The following is a 17,585-nucleotide window of genomic DNA, read 5'->3' as shown; positions in this document are numbered from 1 at the left end:
CTCCCTTTTAAATCCATTGTTTTGATTGCTTTTTTGTTTCCGGTATGACGTGATTGATCCAGTTGAAACTAAACTTCGAGGGATGTCATGTTTATACTTGCTAAATTACGACACGAATTAGCTTCTAGTGAAATACTTCTAGATTTTAAGTCGATTGTATGGAAAGGATAACAAAGAGGATCAATTTCTAACTGCTCCAGAGCCAATTCAACGAGCCAGTTATTTCTATGATTGTTTACTCACTATCAGCTTCTGGTTCAGTTGAATTTTGAACTTGTGCAGATCTACGTCACGATATTTCAACCCGCCGTTCATAGTTTTTCTTTTTTCAAGATAGTCAATGAAAATTATCCCATGCGCATCCCAAAAAACCGAAGCCACGACCTTGTCTGCAGATGGAACGATCTTTGCCTTCTTTGGAGCTGGAGTTGGAGTTTTTTTGTTTCTGGTAAGAAGTGACTGATCCACATTTCATCTATGGTTGAAAAACGGTACAAAAATTCGTGTGAAACATTACAAAAAACATCTTGCGCACTTTTTGAAATACCTACTGTATCCTGTTACATTTTCCATTCTTGAAACTAAACTTCAAGAAACATTTGACACTTGAAAAATTACGAGAAACGATTTTCAGTCAATTCTACTTCAACTGCTAAGCTGTCTAAAAATGTAGATATGTTTTCACACCCTTAAGTTGACTGAATCGGTTGCAGGTTTAGAACAAAACTTTTTATTTCAATTGGCAATAATAGAAAGTTTACTCAAGTCCATTGTCGTTTTATAAAAAGCATTTCCAAACGATCCCTCTTGACTTGTGTCAACGAAAGGAATAAAACATGAAAAAGAAACAAAACGTTGCTTTCTGATGCGGAGATTTCAACCTCATATTTCTCTCCTTCTTGACAGATGTAATTTAGATTCAAATTATATGTATATAGCAACCGAAAAGAAGGCATTAAGTCTTAATAACAAAAAGGAAATGATTCGAGCAAAAAGTAGTTTTTGAAATATCATGGATTTCCTTTGATGGCATTTAAACTAGTCGCCGATAAAATCAAATCGAATCGTGAAAAGCGCGCTGAGTGAGCAACTTGAAAAATTGAGTTGCATATATTCCTGGAAATCGATGGAAATTCTATAGGAAAATAATAGAAAGATTGGAAATTTTTGACAAAAACGTAAGATTGTCTTTCCAAAGTTTTGGGAGTGAATAATTTCATTCCAGAAATCCTATGAAATCACAGTGTAATTACTTTAAAGTTAACGTTTTTGAATGAAAGAGTATTAAAATAATAAAATATTCCTAATCTATAGGTGTATACTGAAATTATTAGACGGTTCAAATATTTTTTTTTAGTTTATACCTTGCTCATTTCAAGGTAAACCATATCATCTCCGACCGTGATAAGAACTTTGCCTACTGTTTTCAAAAGAAGAAGTTTCCTCCAAGATTTTTCTTTCAAAAGATTTTCCTCTTGAAAATTTTGGTATTCCTGTAGCTGTTCGCACATTTCTCTTAGATTTTCCAGCACCAAGCAAACTTCTAGCTAATTCCACTATCAACATTTTTACATAAATGTTTGTCTAGAAATGATTTAAAATAATTGAATATTAGTTTTACCATAAACTGTTAAAAAGTCGTTTTTTGGAGTTTCTACGGCCTTTCCCTGCACACTGCACCTTTCAAGCTGCAGCTAAACTAAACTTAGGCATCCATACAAAATGGAGAAACCTACAATGGTAGCCTTGGGGGAAATTTATTGAGAAGAGACTCTAGGAATTTGAATGCATCAAAATTTCTTACCTTTATTGGCAAACAGGTACTTAATGAAAAACATATTATAATACGGCTACGTTAGTTTCAATACAGGGGGTTTCTAGCCTGTCCAAATCTTTTTCTATGATTCTGTACAACTTATGTAATAAATGTTCGCTAACAGTAAGTAATAATCGAGATTAACAAATGTCCTAACACGACCACCACTAGATGTGAATACTCAGCTTCCTTAGTGGCAGACTCCTTAACACATGACACCTAAAGCTCAGCGTTTGAGAGTAGCGATCCCACAAACTAATCTCTGATTTCAACTTGAACGGTTTTCGGAGGCCGCTGTCTACCTGTGTCTACCTGACACAATTCAGTGTGTTATATGAACCGTTTTACGGACACTTACTATGCTCCGGGTTTGGACTACGTGATGGACTGACTACTGGTTCTTCGAGAACTGTTTTTTCTCTTCCAAATATCAAGACGACTACCGGTGTTTCCCTTCTACCCATTCGCTGGGCCTGTGTATTCGACAGTATCCCTTGCTGGGCTTTTTGCTTCAATGGAGACGGAGGAACGAATGAAATGTAGAAACTAAACATAATCCTCTTATCTTACTATGTTTAAAAATCAGAATCAAACCAGAAATTTAGCCTATTACAGCACTTGGTAGAAACTAACATTCCCCCGGTATAATTTTAACAATAGGTAGTAAACAAGTTGAATTAATTTTTTAATAATTTTTCATAGCTCTACAGAATCTAATTTACTTTAACATCCACAACATTAACGACTCAATAAGGGTGTTTGCCAAGACGAATGTTTATGCAAATTTAAAAAAAAAAATCTTCACGAACCTCGCTTTCGGAAATATACGGAACAAGACACGGGGAGTGTTTCACAAAATGTTCAAGGATATGAATATTTTACATTACAAAAGAACATTAGCGACTCGACGGCGAATTTTCTTTAAAAATAAAACAAACGTTTTGATTTTGACGTAAAAATTAATTTTGGAACTATGTGAAGTTGTAGTTGATGACAGTATGTAACTTTACTTCACTTTCCTTTTTCATCACAATTTAAAACACAATCAGAAGATCAATGGAAATAAGTTTCTTTAATTTCTTAAATCTTTTGATATACTTTCAGTCTAGTTTTAAAGTTATAAATAAAACTGTGAAGCAACAAATTCATCTTCATATTTAATTTTACTGAAATAATATTCGCTCGGTCAATAATCGAATAGTAAAACTATTTTCCTACCGAAGGAATAAACTTATGTTCCTAAATCTTCTTGATTTTTGGTTTCTTCTGTTTCAAAATTAGTTTTTTTAATAATTTTTGAAAGATAACATTTGACGTTTCGACTTTTCTTTACGTCTTCATGAAAATATGTTATTGACGCTGATTATTTGCGTATTTATATTCGTAAATAGAATAGAATTTTGTTCTAATAAGAAAAATTAATTTTTCACTAGTCCTTATATCTCAAATATATAGCAGTACTCAATTAAATTATTTGTAGTTTTATTAGAATTTACAAAATAGAGCTATAAATTTAACTTAAATTATTTAGGTCTTTTTTATAATTTATACTTATGAATATGAACCATTTCTAGAAATTCTCTTTTTCTTGTATTATTTTCCCTTTAAAAAATTTTTGAATCTTTTTAATTGAATTTTTTTTTGATATTTCATAGTTCGTTAATGCAGTTCCATTTTTTTATCGTATTGATGATCTTTAAGTCTATTTTCTAAACACTGCGATGTCTGCCCTATATGGACAGATTTTATTCTTATTTTGATATTCATCATGAAGGTATATTGATAAATATAAATACGCAAATTGTCAGTGTCAATATTTTGATAAAGACTTTAAGAAAAGTCGAAACTATTATTATAAAAACTATTTTTAAAACAGAAGAGACATAAAATCAAGAAAATTTAGAAACATAAAGAAAACAAGTTTATTTCCTCGGTAGGAAAATAGTTTCATTATTCGATTATTGACCGAGCGAATATTATTTCAGTAAAATTAAATATGAAGATGAATTTGTTGCTTCACAGTTTTATTTATAACTTTAAAACTAGACTGAAAGTAAACTACCACTTGATGAAAGCTAAAAAATCTTTGACAGAAAAAGTTGTGAAGAAAAGTTTTGTTTTTCTTGCCATAATATAGATACAATGCATCTATATGAAAATATCTTCTGAACGCAGGTTTTTTTATACCTTGCGGTACTAAATTAATTAACAATTGATTAGATATTAAACACATTTTTCTATTTATTTATTGATAGATCGAAAATTGATTTAGATTCAGCTTTATTTTAGTTAATTACGACAGAAAGTCTCTTCTGGTTTCTAGAAATACGAACCAAAGTATTGCAACATCTTTCTAAAGCAGGTGTCCAGTTGTTCATCATGAACCTCTCTCATATTTCACAGATGATAACTCTCGTGGGGATGCCTTCAAATTCTAATAGACATGAAGCTAATTCAACTACTATCACTTCCTGGTCGACTGGGAAACCGTAGAATGGTCCATCCCTATCTTGTTAACTGATCTGCAAATTCTTGGCTGTCATTGGAAGGTTGATCCGAGTGCATTTAGTTACATTTTACAGTAGCAGACTAAAACTCATCATTATTTTTTTATCTATTGATACATCGATACTCAATTATAGCTGACAGTTTGTTCTGGTTTCAAGAAATTCCAGCTGCATCACAATGGACTGTTCAACATTCAAAGATCAGGTGTTCAGTTATCAAAGTGGATTCTTAGCAGAATTTGCATCCGGAACCTTTTTCATGTCTTGCAGTAAATTCTAATATACTAAGTCATAAATCTTCTTGGTCCAACTTGTCCAGGAGAAGACGATTGATTCGTACTATCCTTGTCCTTTATCATTTGTCAAGATCTCTTCTAAATTTACTCAATTGGAACCATTCAGTGGCCGTCTAGGAAACCGTAGGTCCATCCCTTTCTGATCTATCAAATCATTTATTCTGAATGAAATGTGTTACATTCCACATTGGGATTAAGCTAGTTCGACTCGTGGACTGTATACACAACGATTCGTCCTTTCAGGCCTTCACATTATGGCCAAAAAGAAAACTTTCTTTATCATACTGTTCCTACTAGATGAATTGATATTTTTCGACTATTAACAAACAAATAAATACAAAATATTCAGTTCATAACTCCAGGTGTAATTTTTAATACGTATATGTTAATAATTAACGTAGTAGTCTCTATGAAGTTGCCAAACTTCGTAAATAGTATGGTGTTTGAGGAAATGTAAAAGAATAAGGTTATGTTGATATTAATAGTTCTAACAGACAAATTATTAACAATTTTTTTTGAGAGATATGCTGGTAACTCTAGAAGGTATTCAGTTTTAGCATGGGCATGATTTGTGTTGCGCATGCAATGAAAATTTGACTAAAAACTTTATAGTTTGATTCATGATTGTTATCTCAGAAAAAAAAATAGATTTAAAATAATTCTATTAGCATTCACTAGTTGCTAGTACAAAATATACATAGTGAATGTTGTATTTATTCGATATCGACGAAAAGCATGCTTCTTGGAACTTGCCGTTTTAGTTTCTCTCTTTCCTTTACTCATTTGGTACGTATATTGAAAAAACTTAACAATTCTGGTGTTAATGGTAACTAATGATACTATATAAATTAACTTCCACAGGATTTCACCTTGGACTTTTACTTTCGACAATTCTGGACCGATCCTAGATTGGCATTCCGGAAAAGGCCCAGCGTCGAGATCCTTTCCGTAGGATCAGAATTCATCAAAAACATCTGGGTACCCGATACCTTCTTCGTTAACGAAAAACATTCATCTTTCCACATGGCGACCACTTCCAATGAATTCATTCGTATACACCATTCGGGTTCAATAACACGAAGTATCAGGTCAGTTTTTAGTTGAATTAACTATTTATTTCATTCCTGTTATATATTTAATACGTGAAAAGCAACAACATCCGAGATAATATTCATACTACATTATAATTAGAATATTAATTAGTCCATTGGATCCCAAAGGAATAGATATAGTCTCTGAGGGTACATTGCCTGGATGATATGCATACTAAATGTGTATCTAGTTAACCGTTCCATAAATGATAACCCAGTTGCATATTCCGTAGAATAAGATATCCGATTTTAAAAATAAACGTTTATTGAAAGTAATAAAAATAAACGTATTCTTGAATCTTTTAATGTAACTTCAAGCCAAAAATCAGTCGAATTCAAAGGTTTACGAAGCTGTATTATGTCATACCTCCTCGCCTTTGCCTTTAGCATTCCTCCAACAAAACTAGATGCTGAATTTGTTATATTTTCTGCTGCATCCATACCGTTAATATCAGCAATATACTCAACGCAACAGCATCTATATTTTTTTTCAAATTTCCTTGTTTATGCATAATTTGCGATGTGGATACAATTGAGAAAGCACCAAGATCAGATTCATTATTTGGCACTACCGCATTTTTTGAGTCAGTCAAAGTCATATTAGTTCAGTGGCAAACAGTGGATTTTAAAGAAAAAGTGGCAATTAATTAAAGAAGCATCAAAATTGATATGTTGGGCTGTGATGCCAAAAGAAAATTTTAGAGATCGAGAGTCCCTCGAAATTCGCCAAAGGAGAGGCAGGGGGTCTATTTTTGAGGAGCAATTTTGACGTTTTTAGGGTCGATTTTACATATTTTCACCCTTCTTGACATGAATATGTCATTACTTTTAAGTTGCGACCTCGAGAAGTGCCCCAAATTTCAAATTGAAAATTTCCCCATTATCCGATTTTTGTGAAAAATACGTCAAAATTGCGGTTTTTCTTCAATAGACCGAATACATTTTTCAGGATCGAATTTTCAATACGATATTCGAGTAGTAGAGGTCAAATATGACATTTTAACGTATATATGAGGTGGTGGAGGAAACAAGAGGTACCGCAAGTTGCCTAGTTTCGAAGATTTTTCATGTTTCTTATACGTTTTCCGAATATTTTCTTGTCTGTACAAAATGTGAGGAATTTTGAAGCATTACAAATAGTAGATATGGTGACTAGAGACCTGGAACAATGGGCCTATTCATTATTGAGCCTTTTACTACATTTTGTTTAGCATTTAAGGAGCCACAATTTTTGTTTTGTAATTAAACCTCAAAAATCGACCCTCTGTCCCCCCTATAGCGAATTTCTAACGAATTTCTCCCGATCTCTAAAACTTTCTTTTGGCATCACTGCCCAACATATCAATTTTCATGCTTCTATCATTAATTTCCACTTTTTTGCGGTCAGAAAACTTTCCTGGTCCCATCCTCATTATTAGGTCAATTATCAGGATCTGTAATATTGTCATTATCATCTTCTATACAATCTGCAATGTCTTCGTTCACAACATCCGATACTTTGGCTATTTTGCTCTTTGCCAAAGAGATCGAAAACTCATTCTAAGAATAAAAATGAACCATGTAATGAACTGTGTGACATCTTCCTTCTTAATATTGTGTACTCTAGCCTAAACAACCATCACTCCACTGCAACAACTTTTTGTATTTTTCTAAGGCTTTCGATTGTGTTAATCATAATATTCTAATAAACAAATTGCAGTACTACGGCTTCAGGGGAGCACTTCTCGCATGGTTTAAGTCGTGCCTTACCTACAGAACTCAGCTTGTAAGGGTTGATACAACGATGTCTTCTTGCAAGCCAATAGAATGAGGAGTGCCCCAAGGCTTAGTACTAAGCCCTATTTTGTTTCTTCTGTTTATCAACAATAATCCCTATCTAGACATCAGTGGTAAAATATGTCTATTTGCAAACGAGACTAGTTTCTATTGGAGCAACCCTAATCTAACGGCACTTTCTGATCTTTTTTGTCTCAATGTTCCAAAAACCAAAGTTTTATCGTATAAAAATAAAATGCAACCTTTTTTATTAAATAACACCACCATTGTCATCGTTGAATCTGTAAAAGTGCTTGTCGTGGACAATTCCTTGAAATGGGAGTTACATATTGCCGCCTCATCTAAAAAATTAAGTTCCTCCTGCTTTGCGCTGAGATGATTTAACAAAGAACTGAACTTATCCACCTCCTTCACAATCTATTATACCCTTAGTGTCTTCCGAATCTTCAAACTACAAAAGAAAGTTGTTAGATATTTACTCCGACTAAATAGCAGGGCTCGTTGCAGGGACCTACCTACTCAACGTTCAGAATTAGTTACGGGCTCAATATTTTACAATGCGAAAAAAATGCACAATCACTTGCCAATTGAAATCAAATCGATATAATTTTTTCCCGCATTCCGCAATAATTTGAGGGCGTATTTACTGGAAAGTAAACGACTGTATTTGAGATTTAATTATTTATTTTCAGACTCACAATCACAGCATCATGTCCTATGAATTTACAATATTTTCCTATGGATCGGCAGCTCTGTCACATAGAAATTGAAAGTTGTAAGTTTTATCTCTTTTTCTCACATACGAACAAAGCTCAATATAATAATGTAAAGTTGTGTATATTTTGTGATTGTGATTAAAATGATGATTATTGTTATCAACAGATACCTGTGTTTTGTGCTTTACTTCTTAATTGCCCACGAAGCACCGAAATCTTTGTCTCTTAGGACACTCAAAACCACTATAGATCAATTATATTTATAATTCAATTTATTTTCAAATATTTCTATTCAAACTTTCTGAAAAATAATTAAATCGATTGTTGTTTGTTGAATGCCAAAATGATGCGGATTTTTAAGGTATCCTAAAATGAGTTAGATGATCTTGGAAAAGATTTAAAACATGGAGTCTGAAAGAAATAGACACTGAAAAAGTTTTTACCCTAAAACAGATAAAGGATTATGGTATTATTTTTCAATAGAAAATTGCTCCAATATCAAAAACTTGGACTTGAAAAATATGGAAAAACAAAATAAAAAACAATGACCATAAGTGTCAAATTTATGTCGAGTTCAGAATCGTAAACATTCCTCTGAGTCAAAAAATTGGTTAAGCCAAGTTTCTCAGTTTTTGGGACCGTAGAGCTAAACAACAGCGTTGAGTAGATCGTTGATGTACAGAAGGGGAACACCAGCGTTGACCTCAAACCTTTCCTCAGTGTGTCCATCGACAGCGACCTGGATGGATCATTCTATGAGAAAGCTACTAAATCAGTCGATAAAAGAGGACCACAAACCCTGTCAAAACCATTGCTGGTTAACGACTTTCTCCATGACCTTGGAAATGGCTGAGGCTAAAGCAATCGGACGGTAGTTATCGGGAACGGTCTTTTTTTGGGTATGGGTTAAACCCGAGCAGCTTTGCAATCTTCGAGGAAAAAACCTCTTTTATATAATAGAGACTTGTTAGTTCAGCTGCGCAATTCCTCAATACTATTGGTGTTATTCCGCCTGGGCCAGTCGCTTTACTAACATTCAAGTTTTTGAGAAGTGTGGCCACATCTTGGTGTCAAAATTCTCTTATAGATATATCAACTCTAGACAGGCTGGGAGGTAGTTTTCCCCGCTAATCAACAGTTCAATTTTTCCGGTAACTACGATCGACCCATCTTCTTCAGTCAACAGTGAAATTTTTGACTTACAAAAGACTCGGCTGACTATTTTCATTACAGACCCGAGATCTGCAAGCATCTATAGTCTGACTGCTCTAGTGCAGTTTTCATCAAATCATGGATTGTTGTCGTCTTTGAAGGAGTAAGGAATATAGCTTTCTATTCTTGCTAAGATTACTTCTGAAATCTCATTTACACACACTGAAGAGTCATTGAAGCTGAAGCAAACACAATTCCAAGGAAATCATTTGACCGATCTATAAAGCCAAGCTACGTGGTTCCAGGTGGATCCTGAGTTTGGACTTCCAGGTCGCACGCTGCTGCTGTAATTAGCTTCTGATCTGATGATCTGAGTGGGGCATGTACGGTCACTTAGTATAGATCAGATTCTGATGTTAGAAACAGGTCTAAGAGGTTACCAAATCATCTAGATCCGGGTCTCTGGTTGATTCATTGATACGTTAGATAGGTTAGTCCGTTAATTGGAAAAATTCAACCAGCTGAAGTGATGAACATTAGAGTTGAAAGCGATATAAATTCCTGTAGCTAATTTCATGTAAAAATAAAACATAGTTATATCATAATACGTATTATGCGATCATTGTTATAAATAGAAATATTTAAATACATATTTTCTTCTATAGTGGTTTATTAGGCTGGAAATATTCGACGAAAGTTATTTCAAACAAATAATCCACTCTATTTAATTATTTATGAACGTGAAAGTTTATAAAAAAGCTAAAACATAAAAGTTTGTTGATACAAACATATATGAAGTTTCTTAAGTAAAACATTAACATTGAAATGAAATGATATATTCAAATATTCATGAAAATCTAATAGCAGGCTGTACTATTCAGTCGATTTTTATTTTGACTGCACGATGTCTAGATTTGTCATCCAGGATCAATCAACTCCAGTTATTCTCAAACATGACTGTTTTCTCGTTTATTTTAGAGGTTTCTTCTTCCATATTTCGACTTCGAATAGTGGTAAGTTGTTCGTTTTGATCTAAGAGCATTCAGTAAACGAAGCCCTTTCATCTGAGGTATAATATGAGTGAATTGGTTGAGTCTGAGGAGAGTTGAGCGCGGACATCCATTATAATGACTTGTTGACTGTGCCCCAAGCTATAATTATCCACGTAGTCATTGCTGTGGGGCAGGCCACCCCCTTTCTATCATCATCATTTAACAGCTTGTTTCTTCCACTGTTGGATACAACTTAGACCATTTTGCTCGGTCTTGGCCGTCTTAGTTCCAGGTGAGAAATCCAAATCGTCCGTCTACGGCGTCGGTGGTCGTCCCCTGGTCTGTACTCTCCATTTCTGGGACGCCAATCTTGCAACATGGCCAGTCCAGTTCCATTTTAAATGTGTGACTCTTTCAATTTTGGATCTGTAACTTTTTTTCTACGCAGTTCATCGTTTCGGATCTTGTGGCTCGTGGATTTATTCTTATTTCAATTAGTGTTTTGTGTCAAAGCTAGGATTTTCGAGATATAAGTCAATACTGAGAGGATGCATTGGTCAAACACCTTTCGTTTGACCAATGTCTGAAAACATATCTCAGCTTGCCAAATACAGCCCAAGTCATATCCTTCTGTTCATTTTATTACGACTGGGAACCAAATTTGTCATAAATTGGGTCTTGGACTGTTTATAGTTAAAGTTAAGCCTTATTTTAACATTTCATGATAATTTATAGAGTCAAATGCCTTCTTATAGCTGACGAATATTAATACTATCGGCTTGTTGTATCGTACATTTTTTTCTATTGATGATTTTATCACCTGGAGATGGTCTCTAGACTGATGCAGGACAAGTTTGTTGGTCAGTCGTGCAGTAATGATAATTTACAGTTTGTTTTTGGATTATCACCTCAAAATATAGTCCTTAGAAAATCTCTTATCGATTGGAAATCTTACAAAATATCAGACTCCAAAGAGCAAATACTAAACTCAACATAATGATGATTGAATTGAATTTTAGAGCATCATTACAAATAGAAGAAAGATACAATTAAACATGTGATTTCAATAATTTCATTTCAAAATTTCATAAAAATGATTAGATTAAATAATTTGTTCCTAGAAACTAACCCCGCTGAGTTCTCATTGATCTGAAATAATTTTTAGCAAAATATCTTCCAGCCTGTGGCACTTATCACAGATAGCTCTTGATTTTGGCAGAGCAAACACACACAGACTCCTTCGATTATGTTTTAGAAACATGTTTTTGATTCATACGGAATACAGCAGCTGCTAATACTTTTTCTTTAGTTTCAGTTTTGTCCTTAGTGATCGAACAGAAAAATCCTGGATCGAGATAAAACTTCCCCCTTATTTAAAAGCAAAAAAAAGTTTTTATGATTCTAAGATTTATTTCGAAAAAAATCCAGGATTTTTTAATTCGATTTTTGTAACATCCTTCGGCATCCTTCTCTAATACAGCACTCGCGGAAGGACCGAATAAACTTGTTATACAGAGCGTTTTGTGAGCTTTGGCGCATCAGTACGGCGCAGCACAAGCTCACCGTTTTACAAAATGGCTGATGCACCCGGAACTTGGAGCAACCGGATCCACCCGGAAACCGCCTCACTCGATTGTACACTCGGACAAGTTGAACTTCATTTTTTTATAGAAATTTTTTGTCTTGGTTGAATGCCAACCAAGGGCATGGTTTTCTCGATTTTTTTTGACACTTTTGTCCAAATCTGGTCTACTTTAATGTCAGAGCGGTTTTGAAAAGCTTGTGCCATATTAATATTGATACAATCTAAATATTTTTCCAGTATCACTTTCTATATCAATTAGTTCAACTTTGTGATACGTTTTTCGAAATATTTATGCAGATTTATATATTTTCTTTTTTGTTATAAGTGTAATACCTTAAAAACTACCGCTGTTTTGCAGTTAGACATCGTACCTGGGTTATAATTTGTTTTTGGATGATTTCCAAATCCCATAGGTTATCAATATTATTCTACGGCTTAATATATGTTCTCTTTAACAGAAAATACATTGAATATTCAGCTCTCAGACAACGGCATTAAACTCAGATTTATTGTATAATGGACCAAGCACATGAATTTAGATGATTTATTCCAAAAATTCGGATACTAAATTAATACTCGGTACAGAACTGATTTAACGAATTGTTGTTCTTGAAGTTCGACATGAATAAATTAGTATTGTAATGAAATATAACTTGGTAATAATGATGAATGCACATAAAATTAATTACAATAATGAATGAATCAATATTAATTTTGAAAATACAGTAATCATACTCTTAACCTAAAAATTGTTGTTGAATTTTACATTGTCATTTTATTAACCTCATAATTGTATAAAAAAGAAGAAAGAACTAGAGCACTCTCGGTGTATAACAAAAAAATGACAATCGTTGATATTTTAGAACAATTTTCGTTTGATTTAACTTCTTTTTTTCTATTTTACATCGTGTATGATAATGAATTTGCGGCTCGCGTTTTTTCCTTTTTCTTCTGAATAAATATATTTGTATAATAGATTTAAATTTGTTTAATTTCTTATTTCTTAGACAGACCTTTTGATATATTATTGCATCTAAATGTTCTTGATTTTAGGTTTCTCCTATTTTATAATTAGTTTTTTTTAATAATTTTTTGACTTTTGAACGTTTTGACTTTTATATTATATTTTGATAGGCTTTAAAAAAAGTCGAAACGTCAAATTTTGTTTTTGTTTTAAAAAATTATTAAGAAAACTAATTTTAAAACAGAGAGGTCTAAAATCAAAAATATTTAGATACATTAATAGATAATTTATAAAATAGCCTCTGCCAAATATACCAAAAATAGATTAATTAGTTTATTTATTTCAATCTAACTGGTTTCGTTGATATTCTAAGGTGAATACATTAATTTTAATACTTTTTTTTAATAATTTTTTTTAAATATCTACAAATATTTAGTTCATCATGTATTAATTATTATTTTGTAAATACTCCAAGGAATAAGCGAAACATTAAGTTATTTGTCTAAAATGTGAAATTTAATCGATGTTTGATTATTCAATTTCAACCAAATAACCCATAAGCACAAGAAATTAGAAAAAAAAATAAATATTATATATAAATTCGCCCAATTCATCTGCAGTTCTAAACAGCGGAATTTTTGTTGAATTTTCTATTTTTCCACAAAAAACAACTGTTTAATTCGACTCATTCTAAAAGGATTATTTTTCCTTTAAACTTCTTCCTTATCTCTGTCCAAACCAATTCAAAAGGAAAAAGGATTTAGTTCGAAATGATATTTATTCTTTCCACAATTATCTAAAATTTTATTTGTTTCTTTAATTTCTTTTGTGAGCGGAATACTAAGGAAACAGTTATTTCCAAACAGAACTGGGATTTCTTTGAATTTAGCCAATTTTTTAGCAACCATTTGGTTATGGGCAATTTTTCGAGTGATAAACTGCATTATCCATTAGTATTATATAGTTCTGAGGAAGATCTATCATCAGTATTTGTAACCTCATGGTAGTCACGGGTACGAGCAGATTCAAAATTCAATAAAACACCTCTAACATAACTGTTTATACCGCCAATGTGTACTATTATTGTGCATTTAAACCAGTAGATAAATTATTTGAAAAACTTTGTCTTCGACACCTGGCTAAAATTTTTTTGTTGTATTTCCGTCGTTGATTCATGTTTTATCTAGATAAAATATATTTCTGCTTTGGTTTCCCTATTCTTTTAAAGTCCTAATGTAATTTGAAATTTGTTAAATAGACTTTCTCGCAATGCTTTTCCCAGCGAAAATTTATTTCTTTTAAACGTTTCCAAAATGTGTTTCGACTCAATCCAGGGTGATCCTTATCATCTCGAACCGTGTCAATAACATGAAATTTGTTTTCCTATTATCATAAGGTTATGTAATCTTTAATATATAAAGTTTTTGGCCTGTCCAAACCTTGTTTCTATTATTTATGGTTATAAAAGATTATTTGAGACCAAAAACTTATATTAGCTCAGGTATATTTATGAAAATTTCAGGAAATATTTAGATTGTTTTTTAAAAATCTTAATCTTAATCATTTCATTTTCCATAGCCCATTAAATGTTTCGTTATCCATAAAAAACTAGGGTCACTATTAACTAGACCAGATGCAGACATGGTAATGCTTTTCACATGCTTTGCTTTTTCGTTGGCTTATTTTTGTTATTTTGTTTCGATGTCAGTTCAAAATGTACTACTAACATGAATATTTAGTTACAAAAATTACTTTTATTAAAAAAAAAACGTATCAAAAAAAGCATTTGTGTTCAAAATTTTCCTTTCATTTAAAGGTATTTGGAACTCAGAAGTCTGCATCAAACTAAATGTACAAACGAGCTTTTAATCAGCAATAAAATTAATGAACGCTAAAATATATTTAACAATGGCTAGTACTTCGCTTCTTCTCGCGTTATTTTGGATTTCCCTATGAAAAATCAACCACAGATCTTCTTTTCTATAGTTTGTTCTCCTTCCAAAAATCAGCGAGTACATCAATTTTCGTACAAAACTTTTTCGGCGTGTTTTTCTTTACAAAATCAACTACTCAAAGAATTCCTTGTCTACCACCTACCACAGTCAAAAGGCGTTAAATATACATTAGCTTCTAGATGTATTATAGATTGTTTTGGAGAGTCATTTTGGCTTTACAGCTACTCTGCATCTATACCTAGAAGATATTTTGTGTAAGACAGAATCTACAGTTGTCTGCCACTGCTACGACCATTTAAAGTGATATTTGACAAAGCAGTGACCTACCACTAGTTTGTGGTTGTTCTTCAAACTTTATAGCAATCTTTTAGGTTGTCTTAGGCCCGGAATATTTCTCCAATAGAAGTCAATCTGATTCTTTAGCCATTCGTTCATTTCTTGAGGCGATAGTATGGCTTTGGTCCAAGATATGGAGTCGTCGCCCCTTTTTTGGCAACCCTGTCTGCTTCATCATTTCCTTGTATACCCTGGTGGCCTGGAAGCCACATTAGAGCTACGTGGTATTCGTGAACTAGTATTTTTACAGTTTGTTTATATTCCTATACTAGTTTGGACCTGTACTCAATAGCTTTCAGGACCTTTAAGGCTGCTTGACTATCTGAGAAAATGTAGATATGATTTCTAGGGAGGTTTTAATTCCATTTTAGTTTTTACACGTTTCCGTCTACAAATTTTTACATTTTTTTGACAAGAAATCATTTCTATCTCTCTTTCTCAAACACTCCTGAGCACATTTGTTTACTGCTAGCAACTCTACATGAAAAATGATGAGTGTTGTTGCTCGATGTATAAAGTGCATTGCGTTTTGGTCCAGTCCAACTCCTTGCGCCAGCTTAGCACCTCCTGTGTACCAGAGAGATACGTTTCGAGCTCTCGGAAGACTTTTCCTAGTCCATGGTTGGTGGTCATTAATTCCCGCTTCGAATGGGGTATCTTTATTCGACAAACTATGCATTTGGTCTAGGTTTATTAGCTTCTGGGTAAATTTTCTATCTGAACAAATTTTTGGACAGAAATTCATGGTTCTCGATAGCAACTCTACATGAAAAATGATGAGTGTTGTTGCTCGATGTATAAAGTGCATTGCGTTTTGGTCCAGTCCAACTCCTTGCGCCAGCTTGGCACCTCCTGTGTACCAGAGAGATACGTTTCGAGCTCTCGGAAGACTTTTCCTAGTCCATGGTTGGTGGTCATTAATTCCCGCTTCGAATGGGGTATCTTTATTCGACAAACTATGCATTTGGTCTAGGTTTATTAGCTTCTGGGTAAATTTTCTATCTGAACAAATTTTTGGACAGAAATTCATGGTTCTCGATAGCAACTCTACATGAAAAATGATGAGTGTTGTTGCTCGATGTATAAAGTGCATTGCGTTTTGGTCCAGTCCAACTCCTTGCGCCAGCTTGGCACCTCCTGTGTACCAGAGAGATACGTTTCGAGCTCTCGGAAGACTTTTCCTAGTCCATGGTTGGTGGTCATTAATTCCCGCTTCGAATGGGGTATCTTTATTCGACAAACTATGCATTTGGTCTAGGTTTATTAGCTTCTGGGTAAATTTTCTATCTGAACAAATTTTTGGACAGAAATTCATGGTTCTCGATAGCAACTCTACATGAAAAATGATGAGTGTTGTTGCTCGATGTATAAAGTGCATTGCGTTTTGGTCCAGTCCAACTCCTTGCGCCAGCTTGGCACCTCCTGTGTACCAGAGAGATACGTTTCGAGCTCTCGGAAGACTTTTCCTAGTCCATGGTTGGTGGTCATTAATTCCCGCTTCGAATGGGGTATCTTTATTCGACAAACTATGCATTTGGTCTAGGTTTATTAGCTTCTGGGTAAATTTTCTATCTGAACAAATTTTTGGACAGAAATTCATGGTTCTCGATAGCAACTCTACATGAAAAATGATGAGTGTTGTTGCTCGATGTATAAAGTGCATTGCGTTTTGGTCCAGTCCAACTCCTTGCGCCAGCTTAGCACCTCCTGTGTACCAGAGAGATACGTTTCGAGCTCTCGGAAGACTTTTCCTAGTCCATGGTTGGTGGTCATTAATTCCCGCTTCGAATGGGGTATCTTTATTCGACAAACTATGCATTTGGTCTAGGTTTATTAGCTTCTGGGTAAATTTTCTATCTGAACAAATTTTTGGACAGAAATTCATGGTTCTCGAAGTATGATATAGCACGCATCATATTCAATAAATATAGAAATAAAAATTGACACATAATTAGTTTGGTTTTGAGTTAAGAAACCATTCTAATGACAAATATAAATGGTGAAGGATCTAGTGGTTCAATTTTAAATGAATTTCGTTTATTTTGTGACTAAATATTGATGTGGTTCACCCATTTTGAACTCAAACTTCGAATCAATCATTATCATTATAAGTATTTCTTTAAGTTTCACGTACTAAATGCTTCAATCTAACAATGCAATCAATATTGAAAGTAATAATGTTTTTGTTTGTAATATCTGGTTCAATACTGGAAAGAAATATTGATTTACATTGTAATATATGCGTTTCAAATGCAGGGAAGTCTTTAAAACATCTTGGGATTTTAGTAGCACAGAAAACTTCTTGAATGGTTTAATCACATTTGAGGAACTGGGTCACTTGTAATATTGGTTTTAAATTTTCTTCTCCAACCCTATAAACGAGAGAAGTTGTTGGGGAT

General features: G+C 33.4%; 1 protein-coding gene across 5 annotated transcripts in view; it reads left to right on the top strand.

The window, feature by feature from the left end:
• LOC130442606 (gamma-aminobutyric acid receptor subunit beta) overlaps positions 1-17,585 on the top strand; it is a 103,009-nt gene that overhangs the window by 64,805 nt on the left and 20,619 nt on the right. For all 5 annotated transcript variants that reach the window (XM_056776880.1, XM_056776878.1, XM_056776879.1 and 2 more), the window contains exons 4-5: positions 5,481-5,707; positions 8,179-8,261. In XM_056776880.1, the coding sequence (XP_056632858.1) occupies positions 5,481-5,707; positions 8,179-8,261 (310 nt within the window). The remainder of the gene's footprint in view (positions 1-5,480; positions 5,708-8,178; positions 8,262-17,585) is intronic.

The sequence above is a fragment of the Diorhabda sublineata genome, chromosome 4 (assembly GCF_026230105.1).
Source record: "Diorhabda sublineata isolate icDioSubl1.1 chromosome 4, icDioSubl1.1, whole genome shotgun sequence".
NCBI lineage: Eukaryota > Metazoa > Arthropoda > Insecta > Coleoptera > Chrysomelidae > Diorhabda > Diorhabda sublineata.
The sequence above is the reverse complement of the archived record's forward strand: the minus strand, read 5'-3'. Positions and strand labels throughout refer to the sequence as shown.